The sequence below is a fragment of the Salmo salar genome, chromosome 11 (genome assembly GCF_965601325.2).
Source record: "Salmo salar chromosome 11, fSalSal1, whole genome shotgun sequence".
NCBI classification, from domain to species: Eukaryota; Metazoa; Chordata; class Actinopteri; order Salmoniformes; family Salmonidae; genus Salmo; species Salmo salar.
In genome coordinates this window covers 27,882,501-27,907,658 of record NC_138301.1, presented here as the reverse complement: position 1 = coordinate 27,907,658, position 25,158 = coordinate 27,882,501, and the positions used below count along the sequence as shown (strand labels likewise).

General features: G+C 43.2%; 2 protein-coding genes across 3 annotated transcripts in view; both read right to left on the bottom strand.

Moving 5' to 3' along the window:
• The window catches only part of LOC106562350 (tyrosine-protein kinase CSK), a 40,795-nt gene extending 28,321 nt beyond the window's left edge, over window positions 1-12,474 (bottom strand). The window contains exon 1 of one of the 2 annotated variants that reach the window (XM_014127175.3): window positions 12,267-12,474. The gene's annotated coding sequence lies outside the window, so the exon portion shown is untranslated. Of the gene's footprint in view, window positions 1-11,865; window positions 12,209-12,266 lie in introns of those variants that run through there. The other variant, XM_014127176.3, reaches the window with a different exon arrangement.
• Window positions 12,475-13,002: 528 nt separating this feature from the next.
• The window catches only part of LOC106562351 (enhancer of mRNA-decapping protein 3), a 34,261-nt gene continuing 22,105 nt past the window's right edge, over window positions 13,003-25,158 (bottom strand). The window contains exons 5-7 of the mRNA XM_014127180.3: window positions 24,392-24,545; window positions 16,887-17,104; window positions 13,003-16,453 (exon numbers count right to left, since the gene is read on the bottom strand). Coding sequence (XP_013982655.1) covers window positions 16,119-16,453; window positions 16,887-17,104; window positions 24,392-24,545 — 707 coding nt within the window. The 3' untranslated portion in view covers window positions 13,003-16,118. The remainder of the gene's footprint in view (window positions 16,454-16,886; window positions 17,105-24,391; window positions 24,546-25,158) is intronic.

The window sequence follows — 25,158 nt, the reverse complement described above, 5'->3', positions numbered from 1 at the left end:
GATCCTCCCGTGTAGTTCTGGGCTGATTCCTCACCGTTCTCATGATCATTGCAACTCCACGAGGTGAGATCTTGCATGGAGCCCCAGGCCTAGTGAGATTGACAGTTCTTTTGCGTTTCTTCCATTTGCGAATAATCGCACCAACTGTTGTCACCTTCTCACCAAGCTGCTTGGCGATGGTCTTGTAGCCCATTCCAGCCTTGTGTAGGTCTACAATCTTGTCCCTGACATCCTTGGAGAGCTCTTTGGTCTTGGCCATGGTGGAGAGTTTGGAATCTGATTGATTGATTGCTTCTGTGGACAGTGTCTTTTATACAGGCAACAAACTGAGATTAGGAGCACTCCCTTTAAGAGTGTGCTTCTTCTAATCTCAGCTCGTTACCTGTATAAAAGACACCTGGGAGACAGAAATCTTTCTGATTGAGAGGGGGTCAAATACTTATTTCCCTCATTAAAATGCAAATCAATTTATAACATTTTTGACATGCGTTTTTCTGGATTTTTTTGTTGTTATTCTGTCTCTCACTGTTCAAATAAACCTACCATTAAAATTATAGACTTATCATTTCTTTGTCAGTGGGCAAACGTACAAAATCAGCAGGGGATCAAATACTTTTTACCCCTCACTGTACGGTGCTGACATTAGGGTTTAATGAGGGCAAGACTGCAAGTCCTCGAGCTCCAGGTCAGGACAGTGTGCTGAAGTGTGTTATGTCTCGTCTCTACATATGGCCTAGATTCACCCAGCCCACATCAAGTCACATCACACTCAACATAGTCACACAGCCAGAACGATATACCAGAACAGACACGCGAGCATCGTATGCTTTGGTATTCACTTCTTTTCTTAATACCGACTTTGTATGAGCGGAGCTGTGAAGAGCTCATCTCAGAGGCAAACCATTCATCATTATACCACATGGGGCTGCATGCAGTCTCCTCACACAGAGGTGCCAAGAAATGTGTGAACAAGTCTTCATTTGAATCTCAAGCAACCAACATTAAGAAACACATTTAACAATATTAGGGGGAAAAAAAGCAAGCAGATGAAAGCCATCTTATCCTACACTCACTGACTGTATTAAAGTGACTTGAGTGGCAGGCAGAATTGATCCCATTAAAAGAGGGATAGGCTACATGAGATTCCCCAGGCTGAGAAATGGAGTGTGTGCTGCACTGTGAGGCCTCTTTTTGTCTGACCTGCATAAAAAGAGGCCATCAGAAGGTGTGTGAAAATCTGAGATCATAAGCCTAGTGAGAGATGCTTAGAGAGGATTTCTGCAAAGTAACCTGCAAATGTTTGCAGAGGCAGCAGTTGCAGGCAGCCCTGTGGAACAGAGAGCATAGAGACTAGGCCAACAGGTTGTTTATGACTGTACAATTGCCTCACATACTGTGGGTGAAGATAACCTCATGCACAAACACTGGTCCAGACTTAACATAAATACAGGCCATTGGCATTTCCATGTCTACAATGGAACCATAGCTAGACTGTTGTTAGCTATGTGCTTTGCAATGCATGACAGCTCAAGACAAAGCATTGCACTGCGGTTAAATGAAGAGAGAAAAATAAAATAAAAATCCCACATGGTTGGCAGATTTTTTTTAATTTAACCTTTATTTATCTATGCAAGTAAGATAAGAACAAATTCTTAGATGTTACTGTGAGTGTAGCGAAATGCTTATGCTTCTAGATCTGACAGTGCAGCAGTATCAAACATGTGATATCAACAATTCCACAACAAAACCTAACACACAATCTAGTAAAGGAATGGGATAAGAAAATATAAATATATGGATGAGCAGTGAGAGGCTAAGATGCAATAGATCGTGTAGGATGCAGTATACACATATCAGATGAGTAATGTGAGATATGTAAACATTCTTAAAAGTGGCATTAAAGTGACTAGTGTTCCATTTACTAAAAAGTGGCCAATGATATCAAGTCTGAAAGTAGGCAGCCGCCTCACTGTGCTAGACAGCTGTTTAACAATCTGATGGCCTTGAGATGGAAGCTGTTTTTCAATCCATCTGTCCCAGCTTTGATACACTTGTACTGACCTCACCTTCTGGATGGAAGAGGGGTGAACAGGCAGTGGCTCGGGTAGTTATTGTCCTTGATGATCTTTTTTGCCTTCCTGTGACGTTGGGTGTTGTATGTATCCTGGTGTGCAGGTAGATTGCCCCCGGTGATGCATTGTGCAGACCGCACCATCCTCTGGAGAGGCCTGCGTTTGTGGGCGATGATACCAGGCGGTGATACAGCCCGACAGGATGCTCTCGATTGTGCACCTGTAAAAGTTAATGAGGGTTTTCGATGACAAGCCAAATTTGTTCAGCCTCCTGAGGTTTAAGAGGCGCTGTTGTGCCTTCTTCACCACAGTGTGTGTGGGTGGACCATTTCAGTTTGTCAGTGATGTGTACGCTGAGGAACTTAAAACTTTCCACCTTCTCCACTACTGTCCCGTCGATGTGGATAGGGGGGTGCTCCCTTTGCGGTTTCCTGAAGTCCATGATTATCTCTTTTGTTTTGCTGACACCACACAGAGCCCTCACCTCCTCCCTGTAGGCTGTCTTGTCGTTGTTGGTAATTAAGACTACCACTGTAGTGTCGTCCGCAAACTTGGTGATTGAGTTGGAGGTGTGCATGGCCACACAGTCGTGGGTGAACAGGGAATAAAGGAGGAGGCTGAGAACGCACCCTTGTGGGACCCCAGTGTTGAGGGTCAGCGGAGCGGAGATGTTGTTTCCTACCTTCACCACCTTGGGACGGCCCGTCAGGAAGTCCAGAACCCAGTTGCACAGGGCTGGGTCAAGACCCAGGGTCTCAAGCTTAATGACAAGTTTGGAGGGTACTATGGTGTTGAATGCTGAGCTGTAGTCAATCAACAGCATTCTTACATAGATATTCCTCATCCAGATGGGATAGGGCAGTGTGATGGCAATTGCATTGTCTGTGGACCGATTGGGGCAGTAAGCAAATTGAAGTGGGTCTAGGGTAAAAATCCAACAAAAAGAGAATTTCTTTCCATACGTCTACGGATGAGACAGTCACACTTCATATACAATGCTGGCCATAGGATGGTAGCTAGTTAAGTCCACAGACACAATGAACAACACACTACCAACTTCCGCCAAGCTAGCTAACCACTATAGCTAAACTCAGCAAAGAAAATAAAAAAATCCTCTCACTGTCAACTGCCTTTATTTTCAGCAAACTTAAACATGAGTAAATATTTGTATGAACATAACAAAATTCAACAACTGAGACAAACTGAACAAGTTCCACAGACATGGGACTAACAGAAATGGAATGTGCCCCTGAACAAAGGGGGGGCAAAATCAAAAGTAACAGTCAGTATCTGGTCTGGCCACCAGCTGCATTAAGAACTGCAGTGCATCTCCTCCCATGTTACCCCACTCTTCCACCAAGGTACCTGCAAGTTCCCAGACATTTCTGTGGGGGGGGGGGGGGGGGGGGGGGGGTAACATGGGAGATGCACTGCAGTTCTTAATGCAGCTGGTGGCCAGACCAGATACTGACTGAGATCCGGGCTCTTTGCTGGCCATGGCAGAACACTGACATTCCTGTCTTGCAGGAAATCAGCCATACTGCTCATTCTGTGCGTGGTGGCATTGTCATGCTGGAGGGTCATGTCAGGATGAGCCTGCAGGAAGGGTACCACATGAGGGGGGAGGATGTCTTCCCTGTAATGCACAGCATTGAGATTGCCTGCAATGATAACAAGCTCAGTCCGATGATGCTGTGACACACCGTCCCAGACAATAAACGGACGCTACACCTCCAAATTGATCCCGCGCCAGAGTACAGGCCTCGGTGTAACGTTCATTCCTTTGACAATAAACGCGAATCCGACCATCACCCTTGGTGAGACAAAACCGAGACTCGTCAGTGAAAAGCACTTTTTGCCAGTCCTGTCTGGTCCAGCGACGGTGGGTTTGTGCCCATAGGCGACGTTGTTGCCGGTGATGTCTGGTGAGGACCTGCCTACAAGCCCTCAGTCCAGCCACTCTCAGCTTACTGCAGACAGTCTGAACACTGATGCACACTCATTAATTATTTATGGTTCATTGAACAAGCATGGGAAACAGTGTTTAAACCCGTCACAATGAAGACTATTTGTTTGGATTTTTATGAATTGTCTTTCAAAGACAGGGTCGTTTATTTTTTTGTTGAGTTTAGTATTGACATAACTCACAATGGATTAGCTAGTTTCCATTAAACAGCTGCCCGTGTTAACTAGTTAAGGACACTGCACTGATGTGCTAGCTAGTGAATATGCTAACATTAGATAGCAAAACATTTGGCTATGGGCTGGCACTGGCAGTATGGGATTATGGAGAGTGAATGAAATTGTTTCGTCATCATCTTGCTAGGTAGTTACCTAGTTGTGGTCATGTGGCTAGTATCAACAAGGGATTTTTACAAAAAAAGCAACATTAGCGCAGAGCTTGGAATCTAGACCATAAGCACGGATAGGCATTGCCAAACAATGCTACTGCAACCTTCTGGTTTGGAATATTTTAAGGCTGAGTGGCTGACGAATTCCAAGGTCTTTGCTGTGTGAACACAAAAAGGGATTGACCGCCGACACTCTGTTCAGAGATGCTAAGTACAGTGAGGGAAAAAAGTATTTGATCCCCTGCTGATTTTGGACGTTTGCCCACTGACAAAGAAATGATCAGTCTATAATTTTAATGGTAGGTTTATTTGAACAGTGAGAGACAGAATAACAAAAAAAATCCAGAAAAACGCATGTCAAGAATGTTATAAATTGATTTGCATTTTAATGAGGGAAATAAGTATTTGACCCCTCTGCAAAACATGACTTAGTACTTGGTGACAAAACCCTTGTTGGCAATCACAGAGGTCAGACATTTCTTGTAGTTGGCCACCAGGTTTGCACACATCTCAGGAGGGATTTTGTCCCACTCCTCTTTGCAGATCTTCTCCAAGTCATTAAGGTTGAGGCTGACGTTTGGCAACTCGAACATTCAGCTCCCTCCACAGATTTTCTATGGGATTAAGGTCTGGAGACTGGCTAGGCCACTCCAGGACCTTAATGTGCTTCTTCTTGAGCCACTCCTTTGTTGCCTTGGCCGTGTGTTTTGGGTCATTGTCATGCTGGAATACCCATCCACGACCCATTTTCAATGCCCAGGCTGAGGGAAGGAGGTTCTCACCCAAGATTTGACGGTACATGGCCCCGTCCATCGTCCCTTTGATGCGGTGAAGTTGTCCTGTCCCCTTAGCAGAAAAACACCCCCAAAGCATAATGTTTCCACCTCCATGTTTGACGGTGGGGATTGTGTTCTTGGGGTCATAGGCAGCATTCCTCCTCCTCCAAACACGGCGAGTTGAGTTGATGCCAAAGAGCTCCATTTTGGTCTCATCTGACCACAACACTTTTACCCACTTGTCCTCTGAATCATTCAGATTGTTCATTGGCAAACTTCAGACGGGCATGTATATGTATTCTTGAGCAAGGGGACCTTCAGGCGCTGCAGGATTTCAGTCCTTCACGGCCTAGTGTGTTACCAATAGTTTTCTTGGCGACTATGGTCCCAGCTGCCTTGAGATCATTGACAAGATCCTCCCGTGTAGTTCTGGGCTGATTCCTCACCGTCCTCATGATCATTGCAACTCCCGGAGGTGAGATCTTGCATGGAGCCCCAGGCCGAGGGATATTGACAGTTCTTTTATGTTTCTTCCATTTGCGAATAATCGCACCAACTGTTGTCACCTTCTCACCAAGCTACTTGGCGATGGTCTTGTAGCCCATTCCAGCCTTGTGTAGGTCTACAATCTTGTCCCTGACATCCTTGGAGAGCTCTTTGGTCTTGGCCATGGTGGAGAGTTTGGAATCTGATTGATTGCTTCTGTGGACAGGTGTCTTTTATACAGGTAACAAACTGAGATTAGGACCACTCCCTTTAAGAGTGTGCTCCTAATCTCAGCTCGTTACCCGTATAAAAGACCTGGGAGCGAGAAATCTTTCTGATTGAGAGGGGGTCAAATACTTATTTCCCCTCATTAAAATGCAAATCAATTTATAACATTTTTGACATGCATTTTTCTGGATTTTTTTATTGTTATTCTGTCTCTCACTGTTCAAATAAACCTACCATTAAAATTATAGACTGATCATTTCTTTGTCAGTGGGCAAACGTACAAAATCAGCAGGGGATCAAATACTTTTTCCCCTCACTGTACTGTCGGCAGGCAAACGTTTACCAATCCTACAGGTGTGTCTGAGCTTTAACATTTACCCAAACTCTACCCGAGTCCCTGCCTCACCACAATGAGGTTAATGCTGTATAACCAAACAACCAACATCTACCAGGGTCATAACACACAGAAAGACTGTCTGGCACATTACAACATTTCCCAGAGGAGTTCGTTGGGGAGAAACTAGCAACGGCAGGGGTTTATTTTCCCCAAAGCCGACCCTGATATAGTAACGCAAAGGCCTGGAGAGATGCAGCAGCTAGGCAGCCTGTCAGCAGAATGACGTGTGTGTAAATAGCAGAGCAGCACTGTTCAAACTGGACATCAGCTCTCCACCCCAGCTAGATGGCCTGTCCAATACCAGACATAAACCACTACAAGAGCACTGTCTGACAATCAACTCATTTCCTGAAGCTATTTTTATTAGTATTTTTTTATTTTAGACACAGGAAACCAAATTAGCATACTCAAAATTGAAGACGTTCCAGGAGTTGCGTGTGAAGTAGTAACAATTACTGCAAATAGTAATTATAGCTTTATGCAGTGTTAATGACACTGCTAGTTGACACACTCAGTACCCCAGTCAAGGACTGAAGAGAGCTTTGAGAGAATTAAACTAGTGCTGCTTGTCTTAGTAATAAGGGTGAAAATACAACATGGCTGTACGGTGGTAGGTTTTCACAGAGAACATGACCAGCCCCCCACCATAGCAGAGTAGTCTGAAAGACTGCAGACAAGCACATCACTAATCATGCTCAGACTACCAGAGCAATGGTCCTCCTTTTGTATTAATCAATAGCTGATGCAAGTTCTCCTTTGATTTCCCAGAAACCATTCTCATGTTTGAGCTCTTGTCTTGGTTCATGCTGATTGGCCAGCTAGCCCTTGGATGAGGGCTGCCTTTGGCCTGATTGGACTGCTGTTGAGTCAAACGTGCTACATCAAGGTCAGAGGTGACTTGTAAGCTGAAAAAAATCCTTATTGAAATCATATCAGGACAAATAGGCCTATCTGCTTTCAGGAAGTAAACCTAGCCTGTAACCTGAATTATTATCAAAGAGCTGAAAGATGGTGTCAAGTAAAACTATTAAAAGATTTCATAAATCTAGACTTTTATAAGTGTCTACTGATCCATTGTTGAGAATTCCTCTGTCTTTGATGCTGGTTGTTATTTGAAGTTAGCTTGTACAAGTTGGCCTGTAATCCACCAAATAGCAGATGAAAGTAGGAGATGGCTTCCCCACTGAGACAGATGTATCATCTAGGACTTATCCCGTGTTCCATACAAACAGGTCAGTCTGTCAACAACAACAGTATAGTTAGGCTATATGAGTCTACCCCCCACGGCCCCACCTGTTATATAACCACCGTCATCATATCCTCTCCCTTTCATCGTGGGCTCCTAAAATCCAAAGTTACACATCTACCAAAGTTACCATCTACCTGCTCCTAGGGAAGTGCGGGGAAAGCAGGGGAAACCCCAGGCTAAAATACAGGACAGGCAAGCAGCATACATCTCTTCCCTGCAGTGACTCCACACACTTCCTGCTAGCTTGGTGACCACAGGGCCAGAACAACCTCAACCCTGTGTGGACAAGACAATGAGGGTCACTTATTAATACCACATCCCCAACAGAAATATAATGACTAAAACAGGCAAAGCCCCCTCAGACCACAGCAATTTGACAAAACACTCAATATGGCTGACGTGCAGGCTAGGCCTAGCTACTGATAACATTTCAGTGATATGCCCGCTCCCAGATCAAATGCCACAATCAGAGTCCATGATGCCAAACAAGGGTCAGCCATCATCCTCATCAGTTTAACAGCCAGTCAGTCAGGTTAGTCAGCCACAGCCAGCCCAGTACGTAACAAAGTGTCTTGATGTGAGCCCTTCTGCATGGCTCCATCTGGAGGAGGAAGTGACCTTACTTCCCATCGGCTCAACTTTTATCTTTTGCTCATTAATTCAAATCAGCTCCCACAAACACAAAACCCTGACTGATGCCTTCCAAAGCCCAACATTTGAATAATTAAGTGGCCACCTGACAGTTCACACAATAGGGGATTGCAATGGTTTTCTAAAACAAGTTTGTGTCTTAAAACAGGTTGGAATCATAGGAGAGAAAGGCAACAAGGGATAGATGGCATTCAGAGACTGAACTTCAATCACCTCTCCTATAAATCTGTCAACTATATTGAGCTGTGGAATGTCTCTCAGTGCCGTCTTTAAATCATCACTTCCTGTTGAGAGTGATTACTGAGATAAAAAAAAGTTTGGGTTGCAGCAGGTCTCAGATATGGCAGGCAGCGCTGCTGTCTGCTTGTCAAGTTAACTACCCTCACCTCTGGGGGCATTCTCCCCATGTCACCCTTTCTCTGTGACATACACACAGCGATTGACCTGGGAAGGCAACAGTTACTGAAAGTAGTGGTGTGAATGTGATTCTTAGTCAGTGTACCTGTGAGTGTCTTAAAACGATAACCACAATCTACCAAAATCTGTGTAGGACCTTTCATAGAAGGAAAGAAGATGTGTGCTTTTACACACCAATGCAAAAACTCAATTACACAAATAGCACCTTAAGCAGTTATTCTAATCTGGGTTTAGGGTCAGATTGGTGTAAAATGATTCTCAGCAGGGAATGAGTGTCTCACTGGGTCTCAGTGTGTGTGTGTGTGTGTGTGTGTGTGTGTGGCCAGCGGCTGTGCTCTCCTTAGAAGTGTGAGGGTCCCTGTGGCTGTCCAGCAGGCCCAGTAGCAGGAGATCCATGCCCATCTCAAGGAGCAGCCTGCCTTGCCAGCCGCTGCCCAGATGGAGATGCTAGCCCACTGTGTTTGTGCCTCAGACCGCCACCACAACGCCCCCATTCTGCTGGGCGGTAGGCAGGGCCGGAGGGGTCCGGCCCTCCCTGTGGGCCCCAACACAACACTGCTCCTTCCTTCCACAGCTGCTGAACAGAGAAGGAGACATAGGAGCAACAGGAGAAGAGAGAGCAGGGCTAATATGGCTCTCTGCCACCTCCACTCCCATGTTACATAGAGACCACAGTGCCAGGGTTGTTTTAATGACATAGAATAATACGAAGCTGAAAGGCTACAAGGCCAGCCTCTTTGAAAGCTGAAAATAATTATAGTGCATTGTAGTACACTTCTTGTGGTGCTACTAAAACATGTATGACATGGTTCTGATTGGATAACTTAAATTGATCCTAGCATGATCCACCACATACAGAAGCCAGGGGTCAGAGTGCATGTCAACAAACACCATCTAGGCCTAGGCTACTTCTCTCGCCATATTACTGCTAGATATTCAAGAAACAGAATGTAGCTCAAATTCATGCCCCTGAAGTGCCTTGTTGGACGAAAGAGCAGGGGGTGTGGGGCAATTTCTTTCCTTCCCAGCCCTAACAAACCGCACAGGCACTGCTCAGACACACACAACAACTAACCAACTCATTCATCTCAAAACGGCATTGCTCCTCAAAAAACAACTTTGCCAAGCCAGCTTAAACTGACTGAGGTTGGAGGTAAAAGGGAATAAAAACATCTAGGTACGCTAGTCTAGTGCCCACCAGATCATCTTAATGCCACTTTCAATTGAGGATTACACAAATCTACAAAACAAAAATCAACATGCATTTCAGAGATTTTTTTTTTTTTAAACACATTTGGGAGGAGAAAAAAAAAAAGAGAATGTGGCAATTGTTTAAAGGTCAGGGTCCTTGGCCTGTTGGCCAGGCTTAAGATGTCTAATGAGAGAGTGTGCAGCAGACAGAGCAGCAGCAGCCATTACCTCCCTTCCTGCTTAGTGTGTAAGCTGAGCTCTGAGATACTAAATACTTCATAGAGACAAGGGAGAGCAGAAATGAGCTTCAACTGACACCTCTAGTCTTCTCTTGCCTGCCCTGCTCAGTGGCTAATGCACGTCAGTCAATCAATACTGCAGAGTGAGCTATTGACAAAGAGCAGAGTATTGTATTGGTGGTTAGTGTGGTCGATGTATTCCGTACCTGCATGGGTCTGCTTCAGTAGATTGGGTCTGTCCCTATCTCACTATCAAACCAAGGTGCATGAACACTGGAGCTAAGTGAAAGACAGACTGGTTGGTTGTTTAGGAACAAAACCCGAGGCGTGCTCAACGATGGAGCCAAACAGACAGGGTTGGCTTAGATTGTAGACAACGTGTATATTTTGTGTCCAATGTTTATAAAATAATGACACAATGAGCACTTGTCAAATACATTGCTACATTGCTCGGTTAACTAGCTAGAGAATTTCAGGCATATTAGCACCGACATAAAATCAGTTAAAAAACCTCAAAACAAAGACATGGGATCAATAAGATGAAATGAGCCACAATTCCCATATGGTCATTTCTTGTCCTTCTTGCAAGCAATCTGGCCATCCATTATCACAACACGCTGACTTTGACTCATGGAAGCGTGCACATCGTTTTCATGACGTTGTCAGCTAACCTATCTATTCTGCAACTCTGGGTACCACAATGGAAGTTTGCTTGCAACCTTTTTAAACAATGCCTTTCGACAACTGCCTTCATCAGGGTATCAGTAGATGGTCTGCTTGCCTTTACAGATAGACAGGGCTGTCTTCATATCTTCACTCACAGCATACCAATTCTACAGCCTACCCTTATGCCCTAAGTGCACACTTGTTCACTTACCTTGAGGAGCGGAGTGCACAAGAGTACACTTTGGGATACTTGGTACGCAAACACTCAGTCAGCCTCCATGCACCAGGTGGACACCCCAACAGAAGGCCCAGCTCAGACAACATACAGATCCCAAACATGTTGCAGTCTGGTTTCCAAATACCTTGGAGGATAATGAATGCCAGGATCATCTCCTCCCACCATCTTGATAACAGATCTCTCTAATGGAAAACCCAAAGCTACAGTAGCATGCTACATTACACTTTGCACTTAATAACCAGATAGTGAAGATGGGGCATTTGTTAGGCAGAGAAGTGATTTTGTTAATTACTCCTCTGTGATGCCCAAATTGTTCATGTGACCGCCCATGACCCCTAAAAAGTAGACCAAATATTTCACACTGCATTCATTATAGGCTTTTGACGCCTGTTTCTTTAAAATGTAACTGACAGCACATCATGCCAAGACCAACGAGATGCTGGTGCTCTGTCACATTCACAATATTATACTTCCAATGGCATGTAAGCCTATTGCCTAACTAATGCCACAAGAAGAGACAACCAAAACAACTGGACATAACCAAATGCTATAGCTGCTGATTATCGCTACGGCTCACAATGACTTAGACAAGGTTGTAGCGAAGTGTGGCACAACAATGAGTTGAGGCTACATGGTTTCAGACAGGCATGCCACAGCACGCGATAACATGGGGTTACATTGCAACATTTAGGGACAACAATGTTACAAGACATGTGTAGATAAAGGATTGATTACCACAGCATCCTAAATCACAACAATGAACAAATCACAAACTGACATATTAGTTTGGAACACAGAACCAGTCACCCACAACTGTAACTAGATTGAGTTGTGCACGAGTCCAGACGATTAACAATATAATTCAAGCATGCAGTAACACTTTGCCATGCGGACAGTAACATACCCACTTCCTGTCTTGCTTCTCGTTATTGCTGAGCTGTCAGCGGCCACAAGACAGAAAACGCAGACAAACTACCCGTCAAATAACCCGTTGGTTCCATCAATTGGCTGACCCTCCTCGTCCCGGCACCAGTCAGTCAATGCGACTGATCGAAGGAACGCGGAGGTCGCTAATGTAGCTAGCTAATTGCACCGGTTAAATGGGTGGAGCCGTTTGTTGAGCCATTAAAAACAACTTGCAATTATATTAAGCTAATAGATGTAGTTATAATAGCGGTAAGAAAGTAATTACAAAAATACAAAACCGCCTAATTTGACATTTTTCAAATTATTGGGAAGCTTTCCGGGCTGAGATGGTATTGCAGCACAGCGCTAGAGACACTGCTTGAGTGTACAACAACTCACCGTAAGCTATCGCTTTATGTTGACCAGATGTCTTTACAACTTAACGCGGCAGGCCATGGAGAAGTATGTTATTGCGAGCATCCAGTTTATCTGAAGTAAAAAGATGAATATCCCAATTTGACGCTCGCTCTATGAGATCGCACAGGCCTCGTAAATGAAATGGATGGTCTCCCCCTCCTTCCTTCCTTCCAACCAGCAGCAGCAGTACGCATGCGCTCATTTATTGGCAGCAACACACAAGGGAATTTCAGCTGACTGAAGAAGTGTGAGCTGTGAGCACGACCTTGTGGTCAAACCAGTCATGTGGAAGCAAAAATAATATCTCCAACAGAATGCGGCCAAGTTGCAGTTTGCAGGAAAAAGATATCGAGAGAAGAATACCTAATGTTATGGTCCTTCACTACTGATATGTCATTAACTCTGTGTTGTTGTTTTTTACCATTTGAATGAAATGCTTGATCTTCTCCAAGGCAGTATCAATTCTGATGACTTTCGCCACCTATTGCATGCATTCATCTCAAAGCTGCCAGCACTAAGCATAATTAAAATTGGCTGGGTTTCCCATTAGAAATGTAAAAAGAGAAACCGAGGCAAACTTTTGACATCGCCCCAGCACAGCACATAGGCTACCTTGTAGCTTCCTCGGGTTGTGGCTACATAGAACCATCTGGTGGACAACCTGTGAAAATGCATCCTCAGTACTCCACCATACAAATAATGTGTGAACACAAACATGCAGAGTAGCCACATGTCCATTTAATAAACAAAAACACTACATTTGCTGCAGCTAAATAAAAAGTGTGGCTTGGAGATCTTTAACAATTACTATACACACTCCCACGCATGATCTTGTACCAAACGTTTTTCCACCCAAAACAAAATTGTAGCTGTGGGTTAGCTATAACTCAAATAAAATAAATCAAATGTGGTCTCAAGATTCAATTCCTACAAAAGTAGTGCATGTGGCACATTTTGCCCCCCCTGTATTTTCTATATAAAATGGATGAAGTGGTCTTTTTACAACAAACAGGTTAACAGCAATTGAAATGGAAGTGTGTTGAAAAATTGAGGCCCTTTAAAAAATTTGATGTTTTCTATGCAGTGTCACATTTAATGATTATCAGTCATTCATTCTCAAGCTTGATCTCAGTATACAGAACAGTGTCAACTTGGACCAGACCTGCATACAGAGTTACAAATACTTGTGGTGTCACATGCTTCAACTGCCTTGCTGAAATTCCTTTATGATAAAGGATAACGTTTATTATTCCAGTTTACACACCAATTCCTCAAAAAATAAACTTAAGTAAACATTTTTTTTCTTAAAGATGAAATCTGTAATGACTTGAACAAAAATGGTTTAGTTCCTCCATCATGACATCATATGAGATTAGCCACTGTCCCATTGCTAGCTACCAAGAGGACACTTCCCCAAAACAATTACTGTGAGTCCTTAAGAATATGACTAACTGGCTGTGTGAAAACATGGCCTGTTTTCTGGCAAATCTTTTGTAACAATATGACCATAAATCACTTTAAAATAAATCTGTCTGGGCTGGAGTGTCACAATACAAGATCATATTTTCCCTGGGAAATATTTCTGAAAGTACTACTTTAAGGTGACAAAAAATCTCCTGTAAGACTTCTCACCTCAGCATCCATAACTCTCTGGCATCACATGCAGGAACAGGCCATCTGATGGCATTCCTCTCAAAGCTGACAACAGCAGCAGCCTCAAGGAGCCCAACAACTAGGCTAAAATACGTGATTTGGATGCTTTATAAAGATACATTTTTTTGTTCTATTCTCACATCATAACATGTTATGTCAATACTGCGGTGCCAACTACAGATATTGCAAGTGAGATGGCATACATTTACAAAAATAGGCTACATACACTTGTAATAAGTGAGAAAGCTCATTGCACGACACAGCATTATTGAGCAACATTACCAGAGATAAACAAAAAGAAATGAAAACTCAAAGAGCCCTACCAGCTAGAACACAATTGGCAACAGATGCCATTGATTCACTGTATTACATGAGCTGTATGCACTATTAACAATAGTCTGATTTAGTCGTTTGGAAATGTAGAGCAGATATACAGACAAGACAGTACTTCCAAGTCATATGAATGTTTGCAAAGTTGTAACCCGATCAATTCAGATCAATCCTCATCGACTACCCATGAAAATAAACATGTGCAAACACACCAATATTTGTATTTAGAATAAAAAAGTGTATCATACAGTTTTCAAGAAAGCAGTCAGCCTCAATGACTGCCCAGTGATTGAAAACTGCCCTGGGAGAAACATAGCCAAACCTAAATCTAACACATTCACAAAAGCTCCCTAAAACACGATGTCTGCACTCCATACTAAGATGCACCGAGTGTTTGCAAAAATTGCTAATCGTTTGCAAACATAATTCAGACATCCTGGCCAGTACGTGACCAAACAGGTCTGCAATCACAGATCTGTTTACACAACCACCGAACGTCTCACACAAATCCAAGTCGGGCTCAAGCGAATTTAAAGATCCGCTTTCAAAATGATTGCAAAAAAAATAATCCTAGTCTTATCTACTGTGGCCCCTCTGTTTAGCTTCACATCTAACGCTTGTGTTCAGAATTTAAATTGCATATTGCCAACACAAATTAAATACAAACCCAAGCCTATCTGAAAGTAAATTAAAAATGGTACAATGGCTACTACTAGGAAAAGTAACTTACATTTCTTGTTTCTTGACAAATGCTGTAATATTCAGTGTAAACTAAATGGTACTGCTTGGCAAATGACATGTTTACAAAACCTGAAGCAAGAAGACAGTCACGGCAGCAGAGGTAGAGCATGTGTACCTTTCTACTGTGTATAGCTACTTAACAGATTCATATGCATACCCTTGTAAACTATTATAAGACTGTATGTGGCCTTATCTGACAGGTGTCAAACAAAGATATGATTTCATATGAGAAGTGCAAAAGACCGAGAAACTATTTGTTTGTACGGTAACACAAATACAATGAAACAAAAGTGTTGAGCACCACTTTACATCTTTCATTGCAGTGTTGTTAAAAATATAGCCCAGATGCAGCTTAGAAAATATATGCATTCAAACAAATCCAAAACATCTTCCCTATTTATCAAAAACAGACAAATTCTTAAACATTTTCTTCTTAGATAGAGACAAACAAATTAGTTTGTTTCGAGTTGATACTAGTGCTAGCTAAATTACACATTTCAATTGAAAATTGCTTCAATCGATGTTGACCAAAAAGTGTAATTTAAGAAAAACACACCAACTGAATTTAGTGAGAATATGGCATTTCAACCAAAATCTCTAATTCAGATCATAGGGCTTTTCCCAGAGAGGCAAGAGAGATTGAGCTCTGCTGTGGGGCACTGGGTCAGCCAGGTCATGTGGTCTCCAGTCCACACAATCTACAGTAGGAAACAGGAAGTATGTCTCAGGCCCAGGGCTGGTCACACCGTCAGGGTCAGGGGTCATAGATAGAGACTGACTCCTAGTGGTTAGTCAGCTCTCTGTAAACATAACATACTCAGACTGGTTATTAGAGGAGGGCAATACACACACATAGCCCTTATCAGGAAGCCCTCCTCTTGGGAGCTTTACCCTTCTCCCGTGGCACGCGATATACTCCCAGGGGTCCACTGGGAGCAAAGGAAAAACATATACCAACCAGCAATACAATTAAGTGCACATTCTGAAATCCCCCCATAACCTTTTTTCAGTAACTGTACACATCACCCTCTAAGAAGGCCTTTTGTATTTCACTAGAATGACAACACAATCCTGTTCACAGCCAGGGCTGATATGTTGTAGCAGGTCCTGCTATGCAGCGTGTAAAGGAATAACGAATTTGCAGCCGAAGGGCGAATGGTAGTTGATGCCCACTTCCTGGAACACCTGCTTGGGCACCCCGATGTCACACAGGTAGACCCTAGCCTCCCCAACATCTATAGGCAGGGGCAGGCCCAAAGACAGGGTCCACTTGGCCTCCACGGCCTGCTTCTGGCCACTCACTGGAGGGTCAATGCTGAGTACCGGAGCCCTGTTCTGGTTGGCCCAGTCCGCAGCCGCCAGGTACCAGGCCTGATCCCTTAGGAAGCCGTTCTCATGGCTGTCCAGACAGTTGATGACCAGGTCCACCGGGCTGACCGGCAGGTCTGGGAGGAGAGAGAGGGACATAGATCAGGGTTTCAACTAAAAGCTTCTGTGTAGCTACACCTCCAGCAGAGGGCAACATTGTTTCAGTGTACCGCTGTTAAAAGTCATGTGAAATCCATAGATTAGGGCCTAATTAATTTATTTCAATGAACTTATATAAACAGTCAAATCTTTTAAATTGTTGCATGTTGTGTTTATATTTTTTTGTTCAGTATATAACAGAGGGAAGTGTCTACTCTAGATTAGAAAACAATGAACTTTTTATACAGCTCATGCAAACAAAAAAACACACAACAAGGAAGTGGATTCACCATTTTCAATATCTACAGTCCATTTACCTTTCCATTTACAGTCTCATCACATCTAATGATTTCAAAAGCTGATAATATCTGTGAACAGAGAACAAATTTGTTAGTCAGGATAAGTCGGTACCTTTGATGCTGGCCACCTGCTTGCCGCTGGTCTTGCTGTAGAGGGCGAGTTCGTTGGTGATGGACTCCTGCATCTTGACGAAGTTGGGAAGGAAGAGGATGACCTCCACCTCGTGGTTGGCCAGGTGCCGTCCACAGCTGATGCCCTGGGCCCCCTGGACATGGGGGCCACACAGCAGGGCCACCGTGGGACGCTGGTGATTATTCTTAGGTGTCAGCCTGGGGACATCCAAGAGACAAAGGTGATTTGGTTGTTGTCTTATTTTGATTTCTTATCAATACAAATAGTACAAGCCAAGGCCTGGGATATGTGATTACTGGTGGATTAGACAAACTTTATTGTCCTCATTGAGATAATTAATTGTGCAGAATACAATCATGACTGATCTGAACATCATGATTTGCCATTTCCACAAACTGCAAACAAAGGAGCATTATCATCACCTCAGGACTGCATGGGTAATAAACTGGTTGTTGTGCAAGGGTTTCCCTTTCTTATAAAACACAACTCTTCAACTACAGCATAAACACCAGAGGAAGCCTTTATCTGCAGTCATTGTAATCAAGGTCAGTGGAGCATTGTGTCCTATGTCGATCATAAACACCTCACGCTTTCAATAGGCTGCTACACCTTTCCATGCAAAGTATTGGCTTTCTGTCATGATTAATTGCTAAAGCTACTGTCTATTCATCATAAATATGGTATTTGCATTGACTCCTTCACACGCACAAAGAAAAAAGCCTAAAGCAGAGGGGAAATGGAAGATTCACAGCATGTCAGACATTCTTGACTTAACAGTGAGAATGAATTTTTAGATACACTAGACGACGAACAGGGGGGGGGGGGGGGCTGTTTTGAAGCCATGCTTCCATTTTGGTGCTCCCCCACCATTGTAATTTAAAAAAAATATTTATTAATGTCTACATTTGTTTTTACAATGTTTATTCTATTATTTTTTAATTATATTTTGTGAGCTAAACAAAAACACACAAAAATAATATATATATAAACATTTCTGTAAAGTATCATTTTTAGAAAGTAACAATGTTATTGTCCCCACTACAAAAAAAAAAATACTTATATCTTCACTGCGTAACTGCGTAACAGATGTTTTTGGAGACCCTTCTGGCAAGAATGCTGTATTCTTTCAAGATTTCAACCGGATTTCCCAGAAACCCCATTACTCATCGGTAGTCACCGATGTCAAGGTAACTAGCAGGTTGAGAATAGTTACTGTAAATTTCCCTGCCTGGTACAATAATAAATAGCAATCTGATGATAGCTAGCAAGCTAACTTACAAAAAGCAGTCTAAAATGTTTTTGTTTTTGACTTTATAGACCTGCATTCATGTAAAATAATCTTGGCTTTGTATGCATTCAGTCCTTTGCCCTTCGGACTCCTATACTAGCTAGCTAATAACATTATTGGGATGGCCCCTTGATTCTCGAGAGCTATTGCTACATATGAAGATGTTGTGCAGTGATTGCAGAAGTGTGATACTTGACCCTTCTGCATGAAAATCAATATTGGTTACTCATAAAAAATACCATGTAGTGAACATTACAATACAATCCTAATAGTGTTGTGTTGTGTAAATGTTTTTTTTTTCTGTAGGATTCCAGTTTTGAAGAGCCGCAGCCTGTCCAGGGCTGCAGAAAGAATTGGACAGAAAGAACTTGAAAAGATCTGCCCGACTGCAAGAAGAGAGGCTGGCCGAGATGAAGGTCAGTAAAAACCTTTCACCTGTGGTACTGTTTACCCGTTTCACAACATTCAAATCATATCACACAACATTTGGCAGCATGCTGTAATTAAGTTCATGCTTCCAGTCTAACTGGAATTATTTTTGACATCATGGAGTACCGGAGAGCTATCCTAGTATCTCCAGACATCCCACATCGCAGACAATCTCGCTGGTGCACCTGCCTGAATTGCAGGGAGACTCCTGCACCGTACAACACAACTGCTGCCATTTCACAACTGCACTATTTCAGTTATTTATTACCAAGTATGTTTACATAACAGTTGAACACTTTCCACGGCAACACTTTACTTTATTCTTCATTTCAATCACAATTAAGGAAAATACTCAATTTGGTGACATTTTTAGAAGTCATTTTTTTATTTTGTCCTTGGTCTGGGTGACATCAGTTCAGTACTTTATCAGAATGTTTTCATAACACAGTGCTTTTGTTATTTCAAGAAGTTTAAAGATACTGCCTTGTATATTTGTTCATCTCCCTAATAAAACTTTATTTGACCTGATCTGTGTAATCAGACCGACTTGTTTTGTACTGTATTTACACCACGGTGGTCCAGCCGTCTTTCTGGATATCTACCCACCTGTGGGTCTGCTAATTTGAAGTGAAAACCGACAAGAGCATAGATAGCCAGGAAAACAGAACAGTTAAGTAAATAATTCTAAAACCATTCCAAAAATACAATAATGACACCAATTTGCAAGATAAAGAATGCACAAATTTGGTTTCTCACACAAGTTTATTTTCACCCACACCAACATCCCTTATATATGTTTGGTTGTAGGCCCATAGCTCAGATCCTTCCCCGCTCAAAGGTGTGCTAACTGCATCCTGTGTCGCATGTCGACGTCTCCTTGAAGTTGTAGCGGGTCATCCGTTGTTGGTGGTGGCACTTCAGGGAATATCATTCCCCTTGGTAGCCACAATTGAGAGCCCAGTCTTCTCAACACTGCTCCCTGAAGTTCAGGGATGTAGGTGTAGTCCTGTGCAGTTTTCAATGTGTAGACACTCCACCTTCAAAACTTATTGTAGTCTCCTTTAGCTGAAAGACAGAATCATATTTGGTGAGTAATTTGTCTATAGATTTTCATTACCATCAGTGCAGAACTGTAGCGTGCAACAAAACTCTAGATCACCTTTACTCCACATACAAAAACACATACAATGGCCTCCCTTGGGCAAATCAGACCATAACTCCATTCTCCTGCTTCCTGCTTTAAAGACATGCATTCATGTTTGTAAGAACGCAGATCTGTTTTGCAAGCCCTGCCACATCCAACGAGCATCAGAGCCGGTGTAGCAGGATTCGATCTTAGTCCTGTATTGACAATTTGCCTGTTTGATGATTCGCCAGAGGGCGTAGCGGATTTCTTATAAACTTCAGGGTTAGTGTACCGCTCCTGGAAAGCGGCAGCTCTAGCCTTTAGCTCAGTGCGGATGCGGATGTTGCCTGTAATCCATGGCTTCTAGCTGGGATATGTACGTTCAGTCACTGTGGGGACGACATCATCAACGCACTTAATGAAGCTGGTGACTGATGTGGTAAACTCCTCCATGCCATCGGATGAGTCCCGTAACCTATTCCAGTCTGTGCTAACAAAACAGTCCTGTAGCTTAGCATCCGCTTCATCGGTGCACTTTTGTATTTGAGCATGTCACTGGTACTTCGTGTTTGAGTTTTTGCTTGTAAGCAGGAATCAGGAGGATATAGTTATGATCAGATTTGACAAATGGAAGGCGAGGAAGAGCTTTGTATGTGTCTCGGTGTCTGGAGGAAAGGTGATCTAGAGTTTTTCGCCTCCAGTTGCACGTGGCTGGTAGAAATGAGGTAAGACTGCAACTCCCATCCTCGGGGGGCCTGATTGGTTTCACACCTTCCCCAAGCCCTATAATAATCACACCTGATTCAACAAATTGCATTCTAAACTAAGGACCATGATTATTGGAGTCAGGTGTGTCAGCTGGGATTGGGGCAAAAGTGTGTCACCAATCAAGTCCCAGAGGACTGGAGTTGCCCATCCCTGACCTAGACAGACATCAAATAAAACATTCCCCATCAATCCCAATTTGGAATACGATTTTACCATTTGACAACTATGAAATATTTGCCTTTGATAACCATCAGTCTTAGATATTCAGAGTAAATACATTAATGGGTAGGGTGAGGGTTAGAGTTAGTAGGCTATTAGACAGAATGAGGACTTAATGTTTCCAGTCATGTCATGTAATGTCATGTTACAGTCTTACACTCAATGCATGTATATATTTTGGGCTGTCTGTTTACATCTCAGCCAGACAGCTCAAACGGGGAATAACATAGTAACATCTCTATGCAGTAGGATCATGTTGGGCTAGAATGTCATCAATAATCAAAGTAAATCCTGTGCAGTTCATTTTCCTAAACAGCCTAGCTAGATAGATGCATAGCATTAAAAGATGCTACTTATTGTTCTTAGCTAGCTAGGGGAAACAACATGATGGAACAGACAACATGGTCAAAAATATTTTGCTAAAGCCTGTGCTTACCGATCTGATTCTGCTTCAATACTGGATACTGGCTGGAAACAGGCTTGCTAGGTGTTGATGGAAATGTATTCCTTTCATGACTGAAAAATAATATTTCTGGTTCAAAAATATTTTCAAGAGCTTTGACGTCAAGCAATGAAGTCCAGTTCAGATACAACAGCCAACAGGAGACAAAACTAGCTAGTTTTAGAATGTTGTGTTGTACAACAGCTGACTAAAGACAGGGCATTCAGATCAAGAAGAAGAGACGTGAAGTTGACACCGTTTCGCCAATGAATCTTGGAAAATCCAGCCGACGAAATGACAGGTTCTAAAACTAGACCCTTCCAATCAAACAAACCGTTGCATTGTGTTTCATTTTGTGTATCTGAATTGAACTTTATGATCATGGCTACTCTGTGCCAGTAGAGTAGTGTGTGAAATAGCTAGCTAGGTAATATCACAGCGTGACTTTCAGACCACAGAAATATAACACAAGGTCAAGCAACGTTACACACGTAAATTAGGTAGCTAGTTAGGACTAACTAGTGAAGCTAAATGTTATATTCAAATGAAAAAAAATAACAATGTCAAAGTCAGCTAATAAGCTGCACAAGCTAATAAACTCAGCAAAAAAAGTAACTTCCTCTCACTGTCAACTCCGTTTATCTTCAGCAAACTTAACATGTGTAAATATTTGTATGAACATAAGATTCAACAACTGAAACATAAACTGAACAAGTTCCACAGACATGTGACTAACAGAAATTGAATGGTGTGTCCCTGAACAAAGGGAGGGGGGCAAAATCAAAAGTAACAGTCAGTATCTGGTGTGGCCACCAGCTACATTAAGTACTGCAGTGCATCTCCTCCTCATGGACTGCACCAGATTTGCCCGTTCTTGCTGTGAGATGTTACCCCACTCTTCCACCAAGGCACCTGCAAGTTCCCGGACATTTCTGGGGGGAATGGCCCTAGCCCTCCGATCCAACAGGTCCCAGACTTGCTCAATGGGATTGAGATCCGGGCTCTTCGCTAGCCATGGCAGAACACTGACATTCCTGTCTTGCAGGATATCATGCACAGAACGAGCAGTATGGATGGTGGCATTGTCATGCTGGAGGGTCATGTCAGGATGAGCCTGCAGGAAGCGTACCACATGAGGGGGGAGGATGTCTTCCCTGTAACGCACATCATTGAGATTGCCTGCAATGACAACAAACTCAGTCCGATGATGCTGTGACACACCACCCCAGACCATGACGGACCCTCCACCTCCAAATCGATCCCGCTCCAGAGTACAGGCTTCGGTGTAACGCTCATTCCTTTGACGATAAACGTAAATCCAACCATCACCCCTGGTGAGACAAAACCGTGACTTGTCAGTGAAGAGCACTTTTTTCCAGTCCTGTCTGGTCCAGCGACGGTGGGTTTGAGCCCGTAGGCGACGTTGATACTGGTGATGTCTGGTGAGGACCTGCCTTACAACAGGCCTACAAACCCTCAGTTCAGCCTCTCTCAGCCTATTGCGGACAGTCTGAGCACTGATGGAGGGATTGTGCATTCCTGGTGTAACTCGGGCAGTTGTTGTTGCCATCCTGTACCTGTCCCGCAGGTGTGATGTTCGGATGTACCGATCATGTGCAGGTGTTGTTACACGTGGTCTGCCACTGCGAGGACGATCAGCTGACCGTCCTGTCTCCCTGTAGCACGGTCTTAGGCGTCTCACAGTATGGACATTGCAATTTATTACCCTGGCCACATCTGCAGTCCTCATGCCTCCTTGCAGCATGCCTAAGGCACGTTCACACAGATGAGCAGGGACCCTGGGCATCTTTCTTTTGGTGTTTTTCAGAGTCAGTAGAAAGGCTCTTTAATGTCCTAAATTTTCATAACTTAGGACCTTAATTGCCTACCGTCTGTAAGCTGTTAGTGTCTTAACAACCGTTCCGCAGGCGCATTAATTGTTTATGGTTCATTGAACAAGCATGGGAAACAGTGTTTAATTAAACCCTTTATAATGAAGATCTGTGAAGTTATTTGGATTTTTACGAATTATCTTTGAAAGACAGGGTCCTGAAAAAGGGATGTTTCTTTTTTTGCTGAGTTTACAAACTATTGGATGCGTGGCTTGAAAACAACAATCAAAATAAGTAATCCAAAATAAACACTTGCATACATATTTATAACTAAATAGCAAAACCATCATTTCACTTTATATCTAGAAAGATGTATTATCTACCTAACAATGTCTTACGTTTTCAGTAGAAAAAAATCCAAACTGTCGGTTTTGAATCCCTTCAACTCTCATTGTTCTCTCCACTGTGTGAACGCAAATCCAAGGTTTACTCTAGTCTTGGCCCGGGCTCTATCGTTTTCCCTTTTCGCCTGTCAGCTCTCCAAAGTTCTCAGTTTCTTTAGCTTAGATGGAGGAAGAGTAGCTGCTGCTGGGTCAGGTTGTTTGTCCCTCAGGTCTGTAAGCTAGATATCTCTGCTAGCCAAGTGTGGACATGGGCTCAGCTAGCTATCATACCACTACCCGTTAGAATATCCCTGAGCTGTGCACCGCCTCCTCACAGATGGAAACAAGTCCCTCATTACGAGCAGCACAAAATCCGACCCGACAGTAAAATTCAAATCAATGAATAGACGGGTTCTCAGCTAAAGCTAAAGGTGCAATATTGTTACGGTTGCATCACATTGGATGACCAGTAGCTACTTATTCAAGCTTTTGAACATAAAAAAAATCTAAGCATTATTTGACTTTCTGCCTGTTCCCAAAATACATATAATTCCATTCATTCCTATGGAGGACTGCTTCTTCTGAGGACTACCAATATGTCCGACCGGTGGCTTCAAAACCTCTAATTGGCCAATACATCCAGAGTTTCATTGATCAGTGTTTTACAGGGAGCACCCCAAGGTTATATGCCTGTTTAAAACACCTCACTACAGTTTGTCACCACGGCAACAATACAAGAAACAATAAAAAAAAAATAGTAGGATAAAGGCATGTTTGTATAAACCTGGGTCGTGTTCATTAGGGCACACCGTAGCAAAATGCCTTGGAACTGAAAGCAAAAACTAGCATTTCTTATTGGGTAAGTTCAGATATTGTAGTACCTCCCCATTTCAAACCATTTTCTTTAGTTTCGTGCCTATTGAACACGACTCTGATGTCAATGAAGCCTGTTGCATGTGATGTCACCACCGTAGAGGGAGCCCACCTAGCCACTCACCGGTTGGGGCCCCCCAGTAGAGTGAGGGCCATCTGGCTGGCACACACACCAGTCATCTCCAGCCTCCGCTCCAGAGACAGGCCATGCCGCTCCGCTGAGGCCAGAAGACACTTGTGAAGCTCGTAGGACACACTGGGGACAACCAGGCCAGAGTCTACAGTCAGAGGAGCGAGAGAGACAACAGGGGAAAATAAACATGTATTAGTTGTTATTGAGCCAGATTATAAAATATGTTGCTATGAGAAGAGAGAGGCTGGAAGTTTTTTAAAAGTTCCAGATTTTCCCCCAAAATATATGGAAATGGTACTAAAAATAGAACGATATAGAATCCTCATAATCAGTGTGACTGGACATTATCAAAAGGAACTACAAGGCCTAATTCACCAACAGCATGAACTTTCACGATGAGGACAAACACACACACACACACACACACACACACACACACACACACACACACACACACACACACACACAGAGAAACTCTTCAAGGAGTAGGAGTTTATGTATAAGCAGCACATCCCCTCACGCGAGGAGACAGATCCCTTGGGAAAGCCTCTTCCCTTGACCTGATCTCTTTCCCATCACAGAGGGAGGATTCCTTTCTTCCCCTCTCATTTGTCACTGTTGTCCGACGCAACAACGAACAGATTGGCAGCCCTTTACAAAATATGACATGAAGATGCAAACTGAACTGCCTCTCCTAGCTATACCCCACGGCCTTCTGGAGGGGCTGGGTTCACACGCTCCAGCTCATCCCTGCTGAG